We start from the raw sequence: 24,824 nt of genomic DNA on the forward strand, positions 1-24,824 counted from the left end.
GTGGGAGGATGTGGAAATGTTTTGACAAACTTGGTATCACCCACTCCATTAATCACCGCTGACTGGTTAACTATAAAAATGGACAACACTGACAATAATCCATCTCCACTTAATCTGGGAAGGTGGCACTAGACTCCTTACAGAATACTGCCACTCCTTACCAGAAGACATAGGAGCAGACTTAGGCCATTCGGCCCATTGTATTCAATCTGCCATTCTATCATGGCTGATTTAATTTCCCTCTCAACCCCATTCTCCTGCTTTCTGCACATAACCTTAGACACCATGACTAATCAAGAACCTATCAACCTCTACTTTAAACATACCTAGTGACTTGGCCTCCACAGCTGCCTGTGGCAAAGAATTCTACAGACTCACCACTCCCTGGCTAAAGAAGTTCCTCCTCGTCTCCGTTCTAAAGGAATGTCCTTCTGTTCCTAGGTTTCGCCTTTGTTAAGTGGCATTTGTTGTGAAGATTCCCAGATGTCTAAACTGAGGAATGTCCTGGTACGTGTTCAGGTGAGAGGGTGTGTGAGCTGCCGACTATCGTGCTGTTAATGCCATTCCGTGTAGATGGAGGAAGGGGTGGGCCGATAGGTTCAGTGGGACTCATTTCCTCTGAACTGCAAATAGAGCAGGAGTGATGGAGGGGAAGAGGGAAGGGGATCTCCACCGTCCTCCTCTCTCCCTCACTGGGACACCTCCACTGCTGACCAACCCCTCTTCTGGCTGATGAGAATTCCAGACTCAGTCTCAGGGAAAGCCCGGGAGCATTGTGTGGTAGTCAGGCTGACCAATCAAAAACACCTTTACAGATCAGCAGAAGGAAACCAACCAATCACAAACCAGTGGAGAGGTGTGGATGGAGTACATGTACCAACAGAGAGGGTCAAAGGTCTGGAGAGGGAAGGGCAGAGAATCCCAATAGGTGAGGACATGAATGGGTATAGTGGAGGGCAGAGGGGTCCCAGTGGTGAGCTAACGGGTCCATCAAGATCCCCATTCCTTCTACCGCTCTCTCACTACATACTGTTCACAGGAGACCCTGCAGGAGCTTACTGAGCTCAGCCACACTGAACCTGCCAGCCCACTCCCTCCAACTACACAAAAACATCTCTGACAGCACAAATGCCGCTACTTCGTGCACCTTCTCACCCGACGTTCCTTGGTTTAGACTCCCTTGGAATTTTCATATCAAATCCCACAGGTGGAGCAGGGATCTGGGGGCTGCAAATTTCCAGAGGGAACCCATCACCATGTATCGAGGATAGGTAGAGGTGGACTGTTCAAAGTTCCAAGTAAACTTCTGATCGAAGTACATGCACATATGTCACCATATACTTCAAACAAGAGAAAATCTGCAGACGCTGGAAATCCAAGCAACACACACAAAATGCTGGAGGAACTCAGTAGGCCAGGCAGCATCTATAGAAAAAAAATCAGTCGATGTTTTGGGCCGAGACCCTTTAGCAGGACTGGGTTTTGGGCCGAAACGTCAACTGTACTTTTTCCACAGGTGCTGCCTGGCCTGCTGAGTTCATTTCAGACCCCGCATTTTTATTTGAATTAATTTAATGCTTTGAAGGGACAAAACATATCAAAAGGATGGAAGCACAAGGTTAGGGTTTGGGCCTCGGAGGCTCTAGGCATTGATTGGGGTCTTAGAAGGTCAAAGCTATTAAGGAATTGGAGGGTCAAGGGCCAGGAGATCAGAGGGTTGGAGCTTGATCCTTGCAAGGTCAGGATCAACACTGATTGGCTAGTTAGAAACAGTGGGGGGAAGAGATTGGTAACATGCAGAATGCAACAGTGGGAAAGGGGTGAAGGTTGAAAATAATCAGTCTTATCTTACCCAGGTCCAAATCCATCACTGAGTTAATGAGCATGATTGGTTACCCGTGCAAATGATCATTCCTTGGGCAAATGATTCACAGGGAGAGACATCATCCCACGTGTATCTGATATAACTCTCAGTTACACAAGGTGATTCACAACGGGCATCACTCAAATCCCTGCAGTGGCACACAATGACCCACAGGAGGTCATTAGCCCATGTCACCACAGGGAAAGTTGATCTTCAATCACCTAACACTAAGGAAAAGGTGTCCTGCAACTGAATGTCCAGACCCACATCCTTCAATGAGAGTATCTCCAATTTTCCGAAACTCTGGGGTACGCCATACTGCGTTCCTCCGTCTATCTTCAAAGAATTCCCCTCACAGTGCCTCCCTTGCTGTTACAGTGAATCATCATGGCATTCCTCCAAGGATAGTCTACTGTTATGTAAAGATGCCAACACTGGACCTGTGGACACCTTCCCGATGAAGGATCTCTGCACAAAACCTCAATTGTTTGCTCTTTTCCACAGATTCTGCCTGGCCCACTGAGCTCTGCCAGCTTTCTGTGTGTGTTGTTTTGGATTTCCTGCATCTGCAGACTTTCTCGTGACTGGACCTATGGTCTCATTATGATCAGATGTAACTGCAACATGGCTTCATTTTTACATATTAAAGACTAACATGTGGCATGATGGCCTAGTGGTTAGCACAACGCTTCACAGTACCAGCGACCCAGATTCAATTCCTGCCGCTGCCTGTAAGGAGTTTAAATGTTCTCCCCGTGACTGCGTAGGTTTCCTCCCACAGTCCAAAGACGTACCAGTTGGTCATTGTAAATTGTCCCGTGATTAGGCTAGGGCTAAATCAGGGAATAGCTGGGTGGCCTGGCTCAAAGGGCCAGGAGGTCCTATTCTACATTGTATCTCAATAATTTTTTAAAAATCAAAAATAAACTTAATGCTAATAATGCACAGTAGAGTTTGCCCGCTGTTACAGTAGGGTTCCCATTCCTGTCAATAGCTCACAAGTTAAAGTGGAGCTGCAAACCATCTCCTAAGCAGCAGAGGATGCCCGCAGCTCGAGAGCAGCTGACAATTCCATCCCACCCAACTCCCAGATGCTCGTCCCTCTTTGAGGGATAGAGTTTAAGAGTTGTGGGGTAATGATGCAGCTCTGTAAAACTCTGGTTAGGCCACAATTGGAGTGCTGTATCCAGTTCTGTTCACCTCACGATAGGAAGGATATGAAAGCATTGGAAAGCGTACAGAGATTTACCAGGATGGCTCTTCACACTGAGTTCACACAGAATACCCAGTTGGACACACCACTGTCACACTAGGAGATCGCACCCTCAGCTCTAAACTTCCATGCACATTACAATTAATCACAGTATGGTCCACAATGGGAACACCAACTTTCCTGGAACTTCCTCTACAAGTTGGAACATGAACTCGCCCTTTTACTCCAGACATTGTGTGCTGTCGTAATGCTAGAAGTTTATGAACAAGGAAGGTGGGACAACCTGGTGAGTAGGGAACAGTGAACACAAGTTCCAGTCCCAGACCTGAAACGGTAACTGCTTCTCTGCCCCACGAACGCTGCCCGACCTGATGAGCAGTTGCTGCAACTTCTGCTTTTATTTCAGACTTTTTGCATCTGCAAGTTTATTTTTTAAAAGGTGTTCATGAACAGTCAAAATCTGAATAGGGAGGAGGAAGACAGGAGTATCAGAAGGGAAAAAAAGAGACTGATAAGCAAAGTTGAGAAATAGATATTCTTAAACAACTAATGAGCTGCTGGAACAAGGAGTTAGATTGATCCCTTTCTGGGCCAGCAAGTTTGATTGGCAAACATCCACCATTAAATCACCATCACAGGGGTACTAGTACTATTAATATACAGTTACATTAGCAGGCAACAACATCCAAAACTTCGACATTCTCGAAGATTGAAGAATTCAGCACTTCTAAAAATTTGCAACTCGCAATCAGAGACACAAGAGACTCTGCAGATGCTGGAAACCCCTGGAGTATCACAAAAATTGCTGGAAGAACTCAGCAAGTCAGGCAGCATCCATGGAGGGGGGGGGGTGGCCAGTCAATGTTTCGGGCTGACACCCTTACCAGCATTGCAAAGGAAAGGGACAGAAACCAGGATAAGGGGGTAGGGGAGCATAAACTGGCAGCTTTATCAGTGACATACCTTTACCCCTTCTTCCTCCCCCCACACCACTGACCTCACGGGTATCCTCCCTCTGCTTCACCACCTCCTTTCCTTTATTCCATAGTCTCCTGTCCTCTCCTTCAGCCCTTTGTCTCCTCCCAGCTTCTCACATCATTCCCCTTTATCCCCCTTCCACCTTCCGATTCTCCCTCATCCACCTGGATTCAACAATCACCTGCTTGTGCTTTTCCCTCTCCTCTTTTATTCTGGTTTCTGAGGGGTCCTTTCCAGTCTTCACAAGGGGTCTCCGCCTGAAACCTCAGCTGCTCATAGACGCTGCCTGACAGTTTATGTGTGATGCTCTCTCTCTCTCTCTCTCTCTCTCGCAATCCTTTGCCAGCAGATTTGCATATCAGTACATCACTGGTCTTCTTTTAGGATCGTCTACCTGTTTTTTTGGGGTGTCCCTCTTGCATTTACAAGATCGCTAAATAACCTCCCCTCCCTCATCCCCAGTCAAACACACCTGCTGTGAAGGGGAATTCCTGACATTGCTCGCGAGGGGAGACTGATGATATCCTGCTTCTTCGATTGAGTTGAGCTTTGTAGGCACCTGGATGGTAGACCGTGATGGGACTCAGTGTTTGGCTTAGTGCAGGTTTTGGAGAGCCAGAGGAAACACCTCCCCCAGATGGGGCCGTACCTACGTGAAGTTTACAGCGCAGATCAGCGTTACCCGAATCGTTAAACTGGAGTACCTCAAACCAAGCTCTGGTCCTGTGGCAATGACCTCATCTGTTCAATTAGGTAGCTACTTTATCAGTTAGACCCGCTCATTAATGCAAATATCTAATCAGCCAATCATTTGGGAGCAACTCAATGCATAAAAGCACAAAGACATGGTCAAGAGGTTCAGTTGTTCAGACCAAACATCAGAATGGGGGAAGAAATGTGAGCTGAGTGATTTTGACTGCCAAATGATTGTTGGTATCAGATGGGGTGATTTGAATATTTTAGAATTCCTGGAGTTTTCACGCACACCAGTCTCTAGAATTTACAGGGGATGGTGCGATAAACAGAAAACATCTGGTGAGTGGCAGTTCTGCAGGTGAAAATGCTCTTGTTAATGGGAGAGGTCAGAGGAGAATGGTCAGACTGGATTAAGCTGACAGGAAGGTGCCAGTAACTCAAATAAACACGCAGTACAACAGTGGAGTGCTGAAGAGCATCCCTGAACGTACAGACGCGTCAGACCTTATAGTGGACGGGCTACAGCAGCGGAAGACTACAAACAGACAGAAAAACACCCAGAGTACAGTTTTGTGTCTTGAAGATGGGAAGACCTCTCAAAGTCTTTTGCAGGAATCCCACCAAGCTAAAGCTGATTGAGGGCCGTATAAGGAGCAATGTGGGAAAAGGGGTGGTTTTAAAAAAAACTTACAGGGAAGAGAGAGAGGGAAGGGGATTAGCAGCTGAAGAAATGCTCAGGATTAAATTCAGAGATACACAGGAGACTGGAGCTGAGGAAGTCCAGAGCGATGGTGAGATTGGGGGTGATCATAGGTGATGGACAGCCCAGCACATTTGTAGTTGCGAACTTCCTTCCACTGAGGAACTTACAGCAGCAGATGTGGAAAGAAGGCCTGGAAGATCTTCAGGGACACCAGCCACCTCAAAAATAAACTGTTTCAGCTGCTCCTGTCTGGCAAATGGTACCGCAGCATTAAAGCCCGGACCAACAGGCAACAGGACAGCTCCTTTCTGCAGGCCATTAGACTTAGAAATTTACATGTATATACATTACAATGAATTTTTATTCCCTCACATTGTGAGATGGATGTAAGAGATAAATAAATTCAAATGGGATTTAATGAAAAGGTTTGATAACAAGCTCAGAATGTTAAATCAGAGGCATCACCAGGCCAGGAATTAGTAATGGTGAGAGGGCACAGACTGTGGAGTTAGAGATGTGGAGAAGGCCGTGTTTTTTCTGGAGACTGGATCACAGAAGAGGACTTGTCAAACGAAGTGGCAGCTACGGGTGGGGGCTTCAGCATCAGGTGAGCTGAGGAGGAGGGTGACATTATAACACAGGCTCCATGAAAGCGTGCAGGAAGATCCGAGCCCCCTGCTGCCGAAGAGTTGAAATTTCAGAGGGGAGTCTTAGGCCAAGAAGGGACAGTGGTGCATCTGCTGCTTTTCTCCCCGCTTGCTCACCCGACCACAGGGAGAAACGTTAACCACAGCCCAGAGCGGCACACACTCGTTATGGGCTGAAGGGTCAGGTCAGAGCCTTGAGCACAAATCTCTATCAGAGCTTCCAGTGCAGTACCGAGTGTGTGGACAACATCAGTGGGTGAGACAGGAGATGATAAACCAAGAACATGTCGGGTAGGAACATTACTAGTGCTGTCACTTTTAAGAACAGGAACGCTCCCTTTGCTGTGTTGGCAGTTACTTATCTCACAACCAACTTTCTGGCTATAATTACATTTCACAATTGACCGCACAGTCAGCAACATAGCTTCCAAGTTCCTGACATTACAACAGTCACAGAGCACAACACAGAAACAGGCCCTTCAGCCCACCTAGAGCATGCTGAACTGATATTCTGCCCAGTCCCATCGATCCACTCCTGCGTGATAGCCCTTCTTATCCCTCCCGTTATCTAAACATCTCTTAAGTGTTGCGATCCAAACTACATCCACTACTTCCGCTGGCAGCTCAGTCCATGCTCACATTGCCTTTTAATGAAGTAGTTCCCCCTCAGTTTCTTCTCAAATATTTCACCTTTTACCCTAAGCCCATGACTTCTAGTTGTAGTCTCACACAATTTCAGAGGGAAAAGACTGTTTGTATTTACCCTATCTATACCCCTCATCATTTTGTATACCTCTTTCAAGTCTCCCTTCATTCTTCTACACTCCAGGGAACAAAAGTCAAGTTTATTGTCGTTTAACTATATACATGCATACCGTCAAACAAGATGACGTTTCTCCAAACCAGGGTGTAGTATACATAACACATAATAACTTATGAAAGTAAGGATAAAATCTGCAGATGGATTACACATAAAAAACTACAGTGCACAGATTAAATATTGTAAGGTACAGAACAGATTACCCAGTGACACTTTGAATGCGATGCGACAGGGAGTTCAGAAACCTATAGGCCTGAGGGAAGAAACTTTGTCACCCTGACCGTTCCCGTTTTTATGCATCAAATCTTCTGCCTGATGGTAATAAGTGAAAGAGGATGCCAGATGGATGGGTGGGATCCTTAATACTAAGGACCCTGCGCACACTGTGCTCCTGGTAAGTCCTAACCTTTTCAACTTTTTCTTATAATTCAGGCCCTCAAGTCCTGGCAACATCCTTGTAATCTTCTCTGTATTTTTTGATCTTATTGATATTTTTCCTGATTTTGATGCTGATATTAACTTCAGGATACTTTGTTGGCTGTAAAGCAATTTGGGACATGCTGATGACTTTAAAGAGAGGGTTTTAGGGCAAGCCTCTCTTTTGCTATGAAAGACGCATTTAAATTAAGAAAAACAATCCACATATTGACCCCGTCTCTTCTGGGAAAAGCCCTTATGTATGAATTTTGTTCTTCTGATGAAGAAATATTTGCATCCATCTGGATGGCAGGCAATTAAATGTTTAGCGTACAGTGGACACTGAAAACTAAAAACCTGCAGATGCCAGAAACCTGAAATAAAGACAGAAAACGTTAGAAACACTCAGCAGGTCCTGCGCCATCTGCGGGCCATTAAAGTTTCTGGCTGGAAACCCTTTGTCATATCCGGGTAAGTAAGTTATCAGCAGCAGAGAGAGTGGGGCAGGACAAAAGGAAGATGACTTGGATGGCAATATATACAAAGTGCTGGTGGAACTCAGCATCTATGGAAAAGAGTACAGTCAAAGTCTTAATAGACTATTAATCTGCAGGAATCACTCAATGGTCTATAACACCTTGAAAAACTGTGACCAGAACATCCACCAGCTTCAAAACATAATTTCTTAGAACAATATAGCACAGAAACAGGTTCTTCAGTCCACTATATCTGTGCCAACTTAAACTAATCTACCTACACATGGTCCATATCCCTCTATTCCCTGCCTGTTCATGTGTCTGTCTAAATGCCTCTTAAATGTTGCTATCAGATCTACTTCCACCACCTTCCCTGGCAGTACATTCCAAGTACCTACCACTCTGTAAAAGAACTTGCTTGTAAGTCTCCTCTAAACTTTTCCCACCTTGTGTTAAACATCTGCTCCCCAGCATTTGACCTGGGTAAAAGACGTAAATTACTCACACTTGCTCATAATTTTATTTTGATATCAGCCTTCAAACTTCCAGAGAAACAATCCAAGTTTGTCCCATCTTTCCTCATAGCTAATACTGTCCAATCCAGGCAACATACTGGTTCACCTCCCCTGCACCCTCTCCAAAGCCCCGATGTCCTTCTTGTAATTGATATATCGCACCCAGGATCCATCCTGAGCCCAGCATATCGATGCACAACAGCAGCTAAATTTCATTGGGAGTTTGAGTAGATTTGGTTATGTCACCAAAGACTTCTACAAATGTAGTGTGCAGAGCACTCTAATTGGCTGCATCAATGTCTGGTATGGGGGAGTGGGGGTGGGGCGGGGGGGCTACTGCACAGGATCAAAATAAGCTGCAGAGAGTTGGAAATTTAGTTCCATCATGGGCATGAGCCTCCATAGTATCCAGGACATCTTCAAAGAGTGATGACTCAAAAAGATACTTCATCATTAAGGACGGTGCTACCATCAGGAAGGAAGTACAGGAGCCTGAAGGTGCAAGCTCAATGATTCAGGAACAGCTTCTTCCCCTCTGCCATCCGATTTCTGAATTGACATTGAACCCATGAACACTACCTCACTTTTTTTTATTTTTACTTTGCACTAATTATTTAATTTAACCATTTTAACTATTATTTACTGTAGTTCATGTTTTTTCTATTGTCATGTATTGCATTGTACTGCTGCAGCAAAGTTAACAAATTTCACATGTGCTGGTGATATTAAACCTGATTCTGATTCTGATTAATGCAGTGACCAGTCTTGTACGTAAAAGATCCCATGAGACTGCTTTGAAAAGCAGAGTTCTCCCAAGTGTTCCCAGGCACGTTATCTGGCTCCTATCACGTTGCTCTCTGTGGGACCATAATCAGGATCAAACTGACTGTGAAGTTTCAACAGTAGCTATGCTTCAAGCATAATTAATTGGGATTATCGCACATCTTGGCATATGATATGATCAAAAGACTTCCTTGTTGCACTGGGAGCCACGCTTAAAACAAAAGATAAAGCGAAAGCACTGACCCGATCACTCCTGGAGAAAGCCCGAGCATTCCCTGGGTGAGGAGTCCGTTCAGAGAAATTTGCTTCAATCTGAATGATAGACAGAAGCAAATTAAAACATGAAGGAATAAATCTGGGCATTCCAAACTGTTGCAAGTCAGGAGGCAATCAAACACCGATATGTAACGCCAGTGATGATGCAAAAGGAAACCCTGGATTGTCTGCTCTCTCCATCTGGGTGAAATGTTGGGAAATGTATGATAATGCATTTTGGTAAAAGGAATAGTGTTGACTGTTATCTAAATGGGGAGAAGTTTCAAACATCAGAGGTTCAGAGGGACTTAGGAGCTCTCATGCAAGACTCCCAGAAGTTTAAGTTACAGGTTGAGTCTGTGCAGTAGAAGGCAAATACAACTTTGGCATTTATTTCAAGGGGAATAGAATATAAAAGCAAGGAGATAATGCTGAGCCTTTATAAGACACTAGTCAGGCTGCACTTAAGAGTATTGTCATCTATTTTGGGCCCCATATCTCAGAAAGAATGTGTTGTCATTGGAGAGAGTCCAGAGGAGGTTCACGCGGATGATTCTGGGGATGAAGGGGTTAACCTATGAGAAGCGTTTGGCAGCTTTGGGCCTGTACTCACTGTAAGTTATTAGACTGCATGGGGATCTCATTGAAACCTACCAAATGTTGAAAGGAATAGACAGGGTGGATGTGGAGAGGATGTTTCCTATGTTGGGGGTTATCCAGAACTATAGGGCACAGCCTCAAGATTGAGGGGAGACCCTTTAGAAGAGAGGAAAAGAGGATTTTTTTTTAAATACAGTGTAGTAAATCTGTGGAATGCTCTGCCAAGGACTGCTGGGAGCCAAGTCCGTGGGTATATTTAAGGCAAAAGTTGACAGTTTCCTGATCGGTCAGGGCATCAAAGGATATAGCCAGAAGGCAGGTCTACGGGTTTGAGTGGGATCCAGGATCAGTCATGATGGAATGGTGGAGCAGACTCAATGGGCTGAATGGCCTAATTCTGCTCTTATGTCTTATGGTCTAAAGTTGGCTTGGGAAAAGCCTTTGTGGATGCATTGGCACTGGAGGTGGGAAGATGCCAGCTGACATGTCGACATTAATCAAATTATTTCTTCTGCCCGCACAAGGAGCATATTCCAAAGTTGTGCCTCTTGGAAGTTGGCGTCCAGAGACTACCCAAACTTTCCTCTTGCAGTCACAGTATTAGAGTCGCTTCTCCAGGTAAATCTCAAAGTCAATTTATTATCTGAGTACACATACACTTGGTAGCCATTTTATTAGGTACGCCTCCTCGTTAATTCAAACATCTAATCAACCAACCACCCATGTGGCAGCAACACCGTGCATAAATGCACGCCGACATGGTCACGAGGTTCAGCTGTTGTTCAGAGTGGGGAAGAAATGTGACCTTAGTGACTTTGACAGTGGAATGATTGTTGGTGCCAGGCAGGGTGGTTTGAGTATCTCAGAAACTGCTGATCTCCTAGGATTTTCATGCACAACAGTTTCTAAAGTTTACCGAGAATGGTCTGAGAAACAAAATAAACATCCAGTGAGCAGCAGTTCTGTGGGTTAAAAATGCCTTTTTGATGAGAGAGATCAGATGAGAATGGCCAGATTGGTTCAAGCTGATAGGAGGACGACAGCAACTCAAATAGACGTTACATCAGTTATGTGCAGAAGAGCGTCTGTAAAAGTACGAGTCAAACCTTGAAGAGAATGGGCTAAGGCAGCAGAAGACCATGAGCATACGCTCAGTGGCCACTTTATCGGGTACAGGAGCTCCCTAATAAAGTGGCTACTGAATGCACGTCAGCTTAGATTCATTTACTTGAAGGCATTTACAGGAAAATAAAGAAATACAACAGAATTTGTGGAAAACTATACAAAAACAGAGACCGACAAACAACCAATGTGCAAAAGACAAATTATGTAAACTAAAACATATATGGAGTTGTTTAAAGTTCAAGGTAAATTTAATATCAAAGCATGGCCAGTCAGAGAAACACAACAGAATCAATGAAAAGCTACACTCAAATAAAGACTGGCAAACAACCAATGTAAAAAAAAGATGAGTGATATTGAGAACACGAGTTGATGAATCCTTGAAAGTGTATTTGTAGGTTGTGGAATCAGTTCAGAGTAGGTGAATGAAGTTATCCCCGCTGGTTCAGGAACCTGATGGTTAAGGGGTAAGAACTGTTCCTGAACTTGGTGGTGTGGGACTTGTGACTCCCTGCAGTGAGCCTCAGGCAACAATGGTGACAGCAGTACCATTTTACTTTGAGATGATTTTGTCAGGCTCCTCCTCCTGCTGGAGCAGTTCATTGCTGGAGGGTCAAGTGTCAAGACGCTTACTAGCAACACCTGGGTGTGTGGAGCAGGGCCAGGCGTGCAGGAGTGCAGCCTAGTGTGCAGGAGCAGGGCCTAACATGCAGGTGCGCGGCCTGCTTCATCATCCGAACCTCTGCAGAGAGAGCGAAGTGTCCATAACCAGCACATCAGATGGAATGAAAAGGCAGGGTTCCTAGACCAGAGGCGAGGGTCAGGCCGAAAGTCACTGCTCTGTGACATTTACTCCGCTCTGTGGCGTACTGAAGCTGAGGTTGTGGGCCTGCTCTGGATTTCATGTCTGCGTATGTGCTGAACTGAGGCTGTTGCCATGCTCTGGCTGCTCCAGGTTTCGTGACTAAGGACTCACTTCCATTTTAAAAGCTATTTGCTTACTTTTTTTGCTCAAACTATTTATGTAATGTTTTTTCGGTTGCTTTTTCTCTCTCTCTGCACATTGGGTGTTTGACACGGGGGTATAGTTTTATGGTGCTTGGAAGTAGGTACAAGGGGGATGTCAGAGGTAAGTTTTTCACACTGAGAGTGGTGGGTGTGTGGAACACACTGCTGGCGATGGTGGTGGAGGCTTCTTTACCCTGGGGGTCAAGCTACAGTCTGGGGAATGAATATAAAGTTCCAGGGTGGCATTGCAGTGCAGTACGAGGAGAGACCTGTACACCTCCTGCCCTTGTCCAAGTTTCAGCCCAGGTTTAAATCATTACAAGGCGGATCGCTTTGGAAACTAACGACCTGCTGTTTGTGAGAGCTTCCTTGGACAAATTCCCAACTGAGACCCCGACAGTGGCTACATTACAGTGGCTACATTACAGTGGCCGTAAAGCACTTTTGGACAAGTTAAAAGAGCTACAGTAACATAGCAGGCAGAGGAGTCACTGAGGAGTCAGCCTGAAATGAACCACACCATCCACAATGCTGGTGTCATGCTGGACACAAGGTGACCTTCTAGCCTCTCTGACCATCAGCTGACAATGATTTGAAATGGCCTCTAAGGAACCGAGTACAAGGGAAGCTGGCTGTCTTATTCTGGGACGCGGAAAGAAAAATTGGCATTGCCTTTAGGTAACACACACACAAAGTGCTGGAGGATCTTTTTATTTTCCACGTCTATGGTGGTAGGATTTGATCTGCAATTCTGGAGGCCTGAAATGCTAGGCCAGTAACTTAACTTCCGTACCACCATTACCCTAATGTATCCCATGGCGATGGAGGGGCTGTGGCGGTATCGTGAGCACAGATGCTATGCTTTTGGACATTGTGGCTAAGGTGCAGCTTATGGACTGAGTCAGGAAGAAATTAAGTCCTTGGAAAGAGAAGTCATTGAAAGTGATTCTCAGTCTATGGTTAGAAAAAAGGAACAAAGCGTACCCAGAAGTAGCAACTTAAATAATGGCTTTGGAGGAGGAGAGTGTGGTCAACCATGTCAAAGGCTATAGAAAGATCAAGGAGGAAAACATTCATCCGTTTGCTATGAACCATGTCGTATGGCATGGGCAATTGTGGTGTTTCCATGACCATAATTGTTCTTGGCAAATTTTTCTACAGAAGTGGCATGCCATTGCCAGTCTTTACAAGATGGGGGACCTCAGCCATTATCAATACTCTTCAGAAATTGTCTGCCTGGCATCAGTGGTCACGTAACCAAGGCTTGCATTGTGCACCAGCTGCTCACATGACCATCCACCATCTGCCCCCATGGCTTCATGTCACCTTGATTGGGGGGCTAAGCAGGTGCTACACCTTGCCCAAGGGTGACCTGCAGACTAGCGGAGAGAAGGAGTGCCCGCCTTCCACCTCCTTTGGTAGAGACGTATCTCCACCCTGCCACCCCAGGAAAATATTATCTTTGTAGTTTCTATTTGTATTTTGAATTGTGTTACACACTATTTTTGTATGTTTGCTTGCTATTTTGAATGTTTGGCCCCTGGGGAATGCCGTCTTGTTCAGCTGTTATCGATATATGTTTTGAATGATAATTAAAGGTGATTCGATTTGATTTAATCAAACGAGATCTCATTACTGACCCCAATAAGTGTTGTATGGGTGTTGTGACCTGGGAAAGACTGAATCTGGAGGCACAGAGCCACATCTCCACAGTCCTGACCTCAGGTGCTGTCTGTTTGGAGTTTGCAGGTTCTCCCTGTGACCTTGTGGGTTTCCTCCAGGTGCCCTGGCTTCCTCCTACATCCCAAAGATGTGCAGGTTGGTGGGTTAATTGGCTGCTCTAAATTGCTCCTAGACTGTAGATGAGTGGTAGAAACCGGGGAGAGTTGATGGGAACGTGGGGACAGAAAATAGGAATAAAGTAGAAGTGGTGCAAATGGGCTGTTGACGATCAGTACAGACTCAGTGGGCCGAAGGGTTGCAGCATCTCTAGAACCCCATAATACAGATTCTGGAAAAAGATGAACATGAATTATAGTCCTGAAATGGGAAGGTGCTTCACAAAGCAGCAGTATGGGTTGTCCTTGGAGGAGAAGGGGAGAGAGAACCGATCAGAAGGGGAGAGAGAACTGTGGACATCAGCTAACCTGGAAGCCATGAAGGAAATCAGGGTGGTGTGTTTAGTGGGAAAGGGTCAAGGAATTGGGAAATGGACCTGGTGGAGACAGAAATAGAAGCAGAAGGAAGGAGGTTGGAGTAAGAGCTGGAGAAAACTCCAGTAACTGGGGCTGACAGGAGGGTGAGAAGGAAGGGAAGCTGCAGAGGCCGGACACAAGAAGGTTTCAGCTGTAGTAACAACAAATTTCATGAGCTCCTTGCATATTGGATGTGAGGATGGAACCGTGCAGGGAGAGGGATTTAAATGAACAGCCTGCAGAAGAGGAAGTTCCAAATACTAAACTTTATCGGTGTTTAAGGGCCAGAGGTGAGAGCAACACCAGAGGGGCACAAAGGTGGAAGATGCAGAAGTTGCTTTAATTAGACTGAGTTCAAAGGTCAAGGTGATGGTTTGGCTGAGCAGGTCAGAGAAAGTGGTGGACCAAGGTCTCAACTCCTGACCTTTTGATAATGTAAAACAAAGTGAATTGGAAGACGGCCTTTGACATTGACAGGCAAGGAGGGTGAGAGTTCTGGGAAGGACACCAGGCTTGGAGTGTTGTGTGCAGCTTCGATGGCCCTAACATAGGGAAAACGCCATTAAGCTGGAAGGAGTGCAAAGAAGTTTTCAAGAATGTTGCCAGAACTCAAGGAGCTGAGCTACAGGGATTGGTTGGACAGGTTAGGACTTTAAACCTTGGAGCCTAGGATACTGAGAGGTGACCTTATAGGGGCGTATAAAATCATAAGAGGGCAGAGCATGCAAAACTAGAGGACGCAGGTTTCAGGTGAGAGGGCCAAGGTTTAAGTTCAAAGATCAAAGTAAATTGATTATCAATGTACATACGTCACCAAATAGATCCCCGAGATTCATTTTTTGTGGGCATTCACAGTAGAACAAAGAAATACACCAGAATTAATGAAGAACTACACACAAATTTAACAAGTTTCATGACACATGGTGGTAATAAGAAACCTGATTCTGATTCAAAAGACTGACCAGCAGCCAATGTGCAAAAGACAAACTACAAATACACGAAAAAAAAACAAACCAATAGATAAATAATACTGAGAATGTGAGTTCCAGAGCCTTTCATCATCAGGCTGTTTTTCATTGACCACAGCTCAACGTTTATCACCATCATTCATTCAAAACTTATTTTCAGATTCCAAGACTTCTGTACCTCCCTCTGCAACGAGGTTCTCAAGTTCCTTATTGGGAGGCCACAGTCGGTGCAGATTAGAAACATCGCCTCCTCCTCACTATTCACACAGATGCACCTCAGGGATGCAGGCTCAGCCTTTGCTCTACTCTCTGTCTACCTACAACTGTGTGCCTTGAACAAATCTACACATTTGTCAGTGACACCACTGTTGTGGGCTGTATCAGAGATGGTGACAAGGAGGCACCCAGGAGTGAGATAGATCAGCTGGTGAGTGGTGTCGCAACAATAACTTAGTGCTCAATGTCAGCAAGACCAAAGAACTGATTGTGGACTTTTGGAGGGGCAAGTCACTAGAACACACACTAGTACTTACTGAAATGTCTGTGGTGGAAGTAGGGAGCAGCTTGTGTGTCAACATATTGGAAGACATATCCTGGGCCCAGAACTTTGATGCAATCAGGAAAGTGCTCTAGTTTCTTAGAAGTTTGAGGTCATTGAAGATTGACCAACCTCGACAGATGTACAGTGAAAAACATCACGGCCAGGTACGGAAGTTCCAATGCACAGGAACACCAGAGGCTGCAGAGAGCAGTGGAGTTCAGCCAGTTCCACCACAGTATAGCTCTTCCCACCATCAAGGTCATCTGAAGTGGGGATGTCTCAGGAAGGTATCACTGGGGAACCCCACAATCTGAGCTATGCCCTTTTCTTGGAGCTGCCATCAGGCAGGAGGTACAGGAGACTGAAGACTCATACCCCAAAGTCTAACAGCACCTTCTTACCCACTGCCATCAGGTTCTTGAACCAATCTGAAAAACACTGGGTTCCTACCACCAGACACATCTTTACCTCTCCCACCCCCCCCCCCCACACCCAGCTCTCTCCAAGATTTCCTTGTCCATTCACCCCTCCTCACTAATTTCCCTCCAGGCACTTAACCCTGTAAGTGGAAGAAGTGCCAGACCTGCCCTTTCACCTCCCATCTGCCTGAGCTGCTGAGTTCCTCCAGTGTTTTGTGTGTGTTGGCTGGATTTCCAGCATCTGCAGATTTTCCTTGATTTAGAGAGGGTGGGGGGACCTTCGCTCCATTCACACAAAGTACGATATTCTAGTGGCCAACTATCTCAATCCCAGTCTCCTTTCCCATTCGGACATGTCGGTCCATGACCTCTTCTACAGCAGGATGAGGCCACTCTCCGGTAGGAGGAGCAACACCTCATATTCTGTCTCAGTAGCCTCCAACCTTTGATAGCATGAATACCGATTTCTCTAACTTCCAGTAGTTTCTTCCCCTTCCCTCTTCTTCAATTCCCCACTCTGGCTCGCCCTCTCACCTCTTCTCTTCTCCTCACCTGCCTATCACCATCCTTAGAGACCATTCTCCTTTCTTTTCTCCCATGGTCGACTCTTCTCTCCTATCACATTCTTCTCCAGCCCTTTACCTTTTCACTTTCTACCTTCTTACTTCATCTTCCTCCCACCCCACCAGGCTCCACCTATCACATTCTAGCTTCTTACTTCATCTCCCTCCCACCCCACCAGCCTCCACCTATCAGCTTTTAGCTTGTAGCCCTTCATGTATCACCATCTTTTTATTCTGGCATCTTCACCTTCCCTTTCCAGCTCCTGATACAGGGTCTCAGCCCAAAATGTCAATGGTTTATTGATTTCCATAGATATTACCTGACCTGCTGAGTTCCTCCAACATCTTACATGTGAACCCTTGACACGATTTATTTCACTCTCTCTCTCACAAATTGCACTAGAGCTGTTGTGTTTTGTCACTTTTGCACACTTACGAGTGTTGTAAATGTTAATTTATGCTTGCTATATTTTAATGCATGGTTCTGTTGTTGCAAAAAAAGCTAATTGTCTTGGTATTTATGTAGCCAACAACAATCATAAACTTGAACTTGAACCAGTTCTAGACTGACATGTATGAGAAAGGTGGCCCAGAGGGATCATTCCACCTTTAGATTCCGTGAACTGCTCTGTGATTAAGACTCAGGGAAGCTAATCTTCACCGGGGCTGCCTCACCATAAGCCAGTGCCTACGGCCGAGTGATGATCTGAACCACATTTAGGAGGGTGACTTAGCACAATCACTGATCAGAATTGTCAGCTGGTGCTGCTTTTCCAGTACATGCTGTGTCATCCTGATATGTTCTTTCATGGTGTCAGTCTAACTCCCTGGCTGGATGTTTGTGGTGCAGACACCAGGCCGCAGGCTTCAGATTGTGGGCCAAAAGGTCTGTTCTTGAGCTGTGCTGCTCTGAAGCTGCCTGTAATTTCACACAGATTCCAGCTGCTTGCTCCATATATTCTATTTGTCATGGTGCAGGGTTCTCACAACACAGTGCAGGCAGGACCTGGTCACTCCCACCCTGAGTGACCCTTCCTCCCCCCCTCTCCCTCCGGCATTTCTCTGGACGCGAGCATTTCCAGCAAAGCCAACGTTTATCTGGCCTGCAGATGGCGCTGGTGAGCCAATGCCTTGCCCTGCGGCTGTACCCTCAGGGAGAGATCAGTTCCAGAACTTAGGCCCAGTTAGAGAGAGTCAAAACATTTTCAAGTCAGGGGAACCTGAAACTGGTGGCGGCGATCCCAGATCGGCAGGGTTGAGATCAACAGTAAAACAGCAGCGGTTCAAAGAGGTGACTCATCGGCACTTTCTCCAGGGAAATTAGGGATGGCGATAAATATTGACCCTGGCCTGATTCCTGGAGATGAAAAAAAATCCCCTGGCATTGATCCTCTCGTCACCTGTACAAGATTGAGTTTGCTGCCAGTGAATGTGAGCTCGCTTGGTCAGTGATAGAACCACCAAGCTCCCTTTCAGAGGATATTAAACCCTCTGCACCCTCTTCATCTTTTAAAAGAATCTGTGAGAAATCCGTAATTGGCAGCCATTACACTGCCACGGGGGGTTAAAGTAATCCACGAGACAACCTGGTGCAATTTTAACCCAGGGCTCCGTGGATGTCAGAGAAACATGAGTGAAGTTGGGGGAGCTTTTCAGAAAGAATTGAAGGAGCTCTCATTACATCCAACCCACACTTTACAATCTGGCCTTGCTCCAGGCTGACAATTTAACAAAAAAAAAGGAAAGTAATTCACTAATTCCTTCAGCCCACTCAACGTTCAAGCAAAGTAAAAGGCTAGTAGTACTTGTTCCAGAACCAGTTCTGTAAACTTGACTCCTTTGCTAACTTCCCCACTACAGGTTGACTTGCACAGACAGAGAGCTTCTGACAGATGATTCACTGTGCACACAATCAAATACTAACCTCGTCTCTTTTGGTGCTAGATCGCAGATATCCCATGTGGCCACTCTGTGAGGAGAATTTGTTGTCCTTCTAAAGAATAAACAAATAAGATCATATGACCACAAGATATTGACCATTAAACCTGTTGAGTCTGTATCAAAAGCTCTTCATAGGACCAAAGTGTGATTACATTCAGTTTCTCCAGGAATCGGTTAACATTTAACTATATATAACCAGTTGGAGTCTGAGGATCTTTCCCTTTGATCAAAGATATTTAGTCTATTCCTGATTGTTCTTCAAACTGTTTTGGAATTTTCAGGATAATTATGTTTCATTGAATCATGTAAAGCTAAAAACTTGGTTAAAAAGTCAAATAACTTGAATGAAAACAAAGCCATTTGGTCCCCAGTAGGTCAATACAGGTTTGCTGGAGGCTATTCTTTAGAATAAAAAGTTTGTGAGGATCATTTGTTGTCTCTGGGCCTGTACTCAATGGTGTACTCAATGGAATTCAGAAGGATGAAAGGTGGGAGATCTCATAGAAACTTATTAGATACTGAAAGGCTTGGATAGGGTGGATTTCGAGAGGATGTTTCTAATATTAGGAGAGTCTAGGATTTGAGGGATCCCTTTACAAGAGAAATGAGGAAGAACTTCTTCAGCCAGAGAGTGATGAATCTGTGGAATTTGTTGTCACAGAGGGCTGTGGAGGACAAGTAACTGAGTGTATTTAAGGCAGAGATTGATAGAAACTTAATTGTTAAGGGGTTTTGGGGAGAAGGCAGAAGAATGGGGTTGGAATAATGATCAGCCACAATTGGATGGCAACTCTATTGCCACTTCAACTTACAGATATTTTATAACATTTGCTTGAAATGACTCTCTTCTCTGATCCAGCTGCCTCAGCCTTTCAACAAGGCAATGATGGACCACTAATTAAGTTCAGTGAATGGACAGCTTGAAAGTTCTCAGCTGATCAGAAAGGGCCAAGATAGATTTCTAATTTTAATCCTACTTCCCATTCCCATTCTGATTTGCTGTTCCAGGGCCTCCTTTGCTGCTATGATGAGGCCAGCCACTCCAGGTTGGAGGAGTTCCATCTGGGTGGCCTCCAACCTGACAGTATGAACACTGACTTCTCCAGCTTCCAGAAATGTCAATCCCCCCCCTCCCCTCTTCTTCAATTCCCCACTCTGGTTCCCCCTCTTCTCATCTGCCTATCACTTCCCCTGGTGCCCATTTTCCCTTTCCTTTTTTCCATGGTCAACTTTCCTTCCCTATCAGATTCCTTCTTCTGTAGTCCTTTAACCTTTTCCACCTCTCACCTTTCAGCTTCTTATTCATTTCTCTCCCCACTACCCCAAGCTTCATGTCTCACCTTCCAGCTTGTACTCCTACCTTCCTTTCCCCCCCATTGTACCCCTTTGCCTGTCCATCACCACCCTCTGATGCTCCTCCTCCTCTGTTTTTTCCACTCTCTTCTCCTATTAGATTCCTTCACTCATTTTCCACCTGTCAGCTCCCAGACTCTCACTTGCCTCACTCACTCACCTGGCTCCACCAATCACCTGCCAGCTTGCACTATTCGTCCTTCCCCCACTTTCGTATTTTGGATTCTTCTCCCTTCGTTTCCAGACCCTGATGAAGGGCCTCGACCCGAAACATCAACTGTTTATTCCCCTCCACAGGCATTGCCTGATCTGCTGAGTTCCTCCAGCATTTTGTGTGTATTGCTATAGATTTTTATAAAGGATGAGCTTTGCCTCTGTTATATGGGGCAAGCCCCATCTACATTGGCCCTCTCTGTTCAGCTGAATAATTTGAAAAAGTAGTGGACATAAAATATAGAACAGGAACAGGCCCTTCAGCCCACAATGACTATAGCCAACAATCCAATTTTAACTAATTCCATCAGCCGGACCCAGCTTTACATCTCTCCATTGTTGTCTACTGCACTCTGGCTGATCTTTCCTTGATCCTGTTGTAGTTCCTATTCTATAGATTTGTTGGATATGCCCGACGGAAAATGAATCCCTGGACTGTACACGGTGACACGTTGAAGTTTGAACATTCCCTGCCTATTCATGTGTCATTTAAACACCCTCTTAACATCACTACAAAATGCTTTTCTTTGCAGAGCTTGTCAAACCAGCTACCTCTCTGTTAGCAATTTGGAAATGTGGCTCTCTAACCAGTTATCTAAATCTCAGAGCCAGGTTTATTATCACTGACGTGTCATGGAATTTGCTTTATTGTATCAGAAGTACAGTGCAAGAAGTAAAAAAATTAAAGTTACAAAAAATATATAGTGGAAAAGACAAATAGCAAGATGGTGTTCATGGACTGTTTGTAAATAAAGTGAACAGTTCCAGCCTCAGTACAAGGCCTTGCAGGATACTGATTTATTATAATGCAGAAGGTGGCCACTCTGCCCATTGAGTTCATGCTAGCTCCCTAGCAAGGCACTCTCAGCAGATGCATTTTTCAACTTGTTTCCCTACATCCCTGCAATTCACTCTCTCAAGTGCTCACAGTACACTTTTGATTCTATTTCCCACCCACCTCCACTAGGGCGAATTTACAGAACCGATCAACCAACTCGCATAGTCTCTGGGACAGACAGAGCACACGAGGGATGCCCACATAGTTGTGGAGAGAAAAAATACACACTCCACACAGACAGAACCCGTAACCAGCTGGCAAAACTACAGAAAATGGGTCTTTAATGTCAGCCATGTGAGGCCATAGAGTTTGTAGCTAAACAGATGAAATTCTAGAAGCAATGGAACTGGGAGAAACTTGGGGGTTCTTGCAAACATAATACTAAATTATCTTGGACAAGTAGAACAAGTCATCAGAAAGGTCAAAGGAATGCTGGCCTTTACATCAGAGAATAATCAGGCATTCGGAATATCCTGAGTAATTTTATGCCCCGTATCTAAGGAAGTATTTGCTGGCCCTGGAAACGATCCAGAGGAAGTTCTCAAGAATGACAGGCTTGACATTTGAGGAGCATTTGATGTCTCTGGGCCTGTACTTTATGTACTCAGAAGGATGAGGAGATCACATTGGAATCTACTGGATATTGAAAGGCCTGGATAGAGCGGATGTGGAAAGAACATTCCCAGTGGGAGAGAATAAAAAGTGAGGGCACAGCCTCAGAATAAAGGGACGTCCTCTGAAAAACAAGACGAGAAGGAATTTCTTCTGCCAGACAGTGGAGAAGTGTTAAGGGTTACAGGGAGAAGGCAGAAAAAATGGGGTTGAGAATCGGGGTGGAGGAGACTTGATGGGCTGAATGGCCAGATTTTACTCCTTACGGTCTAATAGACAAAGATAGGAAATAGAAGTTATCCCACAGATACACAAAGTCCTCATTGGACTACACTGGAGTTCAGTTCCAGAGTGTACAAGTTTACTAGAATATCTTGGACAGAATTTAAATTGTTAGGAGAGGTTTTATAATCTAGGGTTGGATTTCCTGTAATCCCTATTGTTCAGGATGTTAAGGGGAAATAATCTGGTAGTAAGAGAGAGTGTGCTGTGCTGGTTGGGAGACAATCTGGAAGAGGGGGCTAGAAGTAATGTTGAGCAAAGAGCAGCAGGAGTCTGGCTGGAAATCTCCTCTACGAATTGGCAACCAATACTGAGTTCATTTTGAATCTGAGGATGTTAGATTATTGCTGAACAAAGACATCAAGGGAGGGAGGGGAAGGTGTGCATAACGGAGCTTGTACATGAATCGTTTATAATCTCACTGAAAAGCAGAGTAGGTTCGAGGAAACTACCTGTTCCGGTGTTGTTAACACTGGGAAAAACATTTGAACAAAGGCTCAGAAAATTGGTATTTCTCCAAAGCAAATTGGACAAATCCTGAACTGTAAAAACTAAACTTCAGCATGTCAACAAACTTAAGACTTTGATGTTAGCTTCTTCAACTCAATCTGCTCCCAAAATCAAATTTTCAAGTTTGAACCATTAAGAGTTCTGTTTCTTCTGCAAAAAATAACTGAAAGTGAGTTCCACGGACTGATGAAGGCAAACATCAATTAAATTAATAAACAAGCTGTGAATGTGTGGCTTGGAGAGGAATAGATCCAAGGTCAGCTTACACTACAGATATTTCAGTTCATATTCAATTAAAGCAGTCGGGACGTGTTTGTTTTTATACAGTGAATGGGAGTGAATAGGTACAGAGGAGACATCAGGGCTAAGTTTTTTTACACAGAGAGTGGTGAGTGCGTGGAATGGGCTGCTGGCGACAGTGATGAAGGCGGATACGACAGGGACTTTTCAGAGACTCCTGGACGGGTATATAGAGCTCAGATAAATAGAGGGCTATGGGTAACCCTAGGTAATTTCTCAGGTGAGCACATGTTTGGCACAGCTTTGTACCTGTGCTGTAGGTTTTCTATGTTTCTATGATCCTCCAAGCGGACCACAACCTTGATGTAGGGTTTGGAGCCTTGTGCGTCTCAATGACCCGGAGAGCCCTTGGTAGGTCAGAGGGTAGGTGACAGTGGTCCACTGGTCCTCCAGGTTCAGGGGTTGAGCTCAGGGCTAACAACCCTGACTGGTAAAGCAAAATTTTTATGGAAACGGCATTGAAGAATCTTTCTACACCTGAGTGTGATGGTATTCCTGAGTCTCCACCTGGGACATGCAAGACTGACGGTAGTGAAAACCGAGAGGAAGCTACAGGCACAACGAAGGAAGCCCTGAACACCGCCAGAGATAGAGGACCTTCATTGCTGCCCTACACGTCAGCCATGTAACAGGTAGAAAGAATGGGAGTGACATCAGAGGAAAAGCGAATTAGGGATTCATTTCCAATTGCTGAACACCCCGCTCTGGTCGACGGCCTGTTCTGGATCTTTTCACCTCGCACTGCCGACCTAATCCCTGCCGCAGCTTCACCATTCCCTCCACCCTCACCTTTGAGGTGAAATGTTCTGTCCTCAACAAGGGCCTTACCTTCCTCACTTTTCCCACACCTCAGTGCACACCATGACGCCAAGCTCCTCGTCTGTTGCCTCTGTCTCCTAGCCCACTTCTTTTCCCAGAATTCCTCACCCTGCACCAATGGCCCCTTGAGGCAACCCTCATCTCCAACCCTTGTCCTGTTCCTGGACATTCCGCTGTAATTCTCTCCCCTGCTCTGGATCTTTTCATCACAGGTTGCTGATGCGACATCAACTGGCTCAGCTTCAACAGTTTCCTCTCCTCCTCGAACCTTACCCCCTCTGAATACATTGCCCTCCACTCTCTCCGCACCAATCCTAAATTAACCATCAAACCTGCAGACAAAGGGGGTGCTGTCATAGTGTAACCTCTATCCAGCAGAGGCCTGGTGGCAACTCTCAGACCCCTCCTCTTACTTATCCCACTCCAGACCATCAGGCCAATAGCTCACTCGCCATCACTAATCTCATCGAATCTGGAAATCTCCCATCCATTGCCACCAAACTGACAATTCCTTAACCCCACACTGCTTGTTTCTACCTCCGACCAAAGATCCAGAAACCTGACTGTCTAGGTATGTCCATTGTCTCAGCCTGCTCCTGGCCTACTGAACTCAGTCTGCATACCTCGACTCAATACCCCTTCGTTCAGCACCTTCCCACCCACATCCAAGCCCTCCTCAATAACTTTCAATTCTCTAGCCCTGACCGCCTCATCTTCATCACAGATGTACAGCCCTTATACACTTCTATCCCCCATCAAGAAGGCCTTAAAGTTCTCTGCTTTTCTCGACAAAAGACCCAACCTGTTCCCCTCCACCACCACCCTCCTCCGTCTGTCAGAATTGGTCTTCAACCTCAACAATGTCTCCTTCGGCTCCCCCACTTTCTCCAAACTCAAGAGTGAGTCATCAGCACTCACATGGGCCCCAGTATGCCTGCCTCTTCATTGGCTACATAGAGCAGTCCACGTTCCGAGCCTTCCCTGGTTACGCTCCCCATTGATGACTGCACTGGTGCCGCTTCAGGCACCTATGCTGAGCTCGTCAATTTCATCAGCTTTGCCTCCAGCTTCCACCCTGCCCTTAAATTCACTTGGTTCATTTCTGACACCTCCCTCTCCCTTCTCCATCTTTCTGTCTCCATCTCTGGAGACAAACTGTCTACCAACTTCTTT

The 24,824-nt window shown here is 45.4% G+C and overlaps 1 protein-coding gene across 2 annotated transcripts in view; it reads right to left on the reverse strand.

Moving 5' to 3' along the window:
* The window catches only part of LOC132383042 (TRIO and F-actin-binding protein-like), a 289,971-nt gene that overhangs the window by 155,701 nt on the left and 109,446 nt on the right, over window positions 1-24,824 (reverse strand). For both annotated transcript variants that reach the window (XM_059953752.1, XM_059953753.1), the window contains exons 11-12: window positions 18,708-18,776; window positions 9,356-9,424 (exon numbers count right to left, since the gene is read on the reverse strand). In XM_059953752.1, the coding sequence (XP_059809735.1) occupies window positions 9,356-9,424; window positions 18,708-18,776 (138 nt within the window). The remainder of the gene's footprint in view (window positions 1-9,355; window positions 9,425-18,707; window positions 18,777-24,824) is intronic.

This window comes from Hypanus sabinus, chromosome 29, assembly GCF_030144855.1.
Source record: "Hypanus sabinus isolate sHypSab1 chromosome 29, sHypSab1.hap1, whole genome shotgun sequence".
NCBI classification, from domain to species: Eukaryota; Metazoa; Chordata; class Chondrichthyes; order Myliobatiformes; family Dasyatidae; genus Hypanus; species Hypanus sabinus.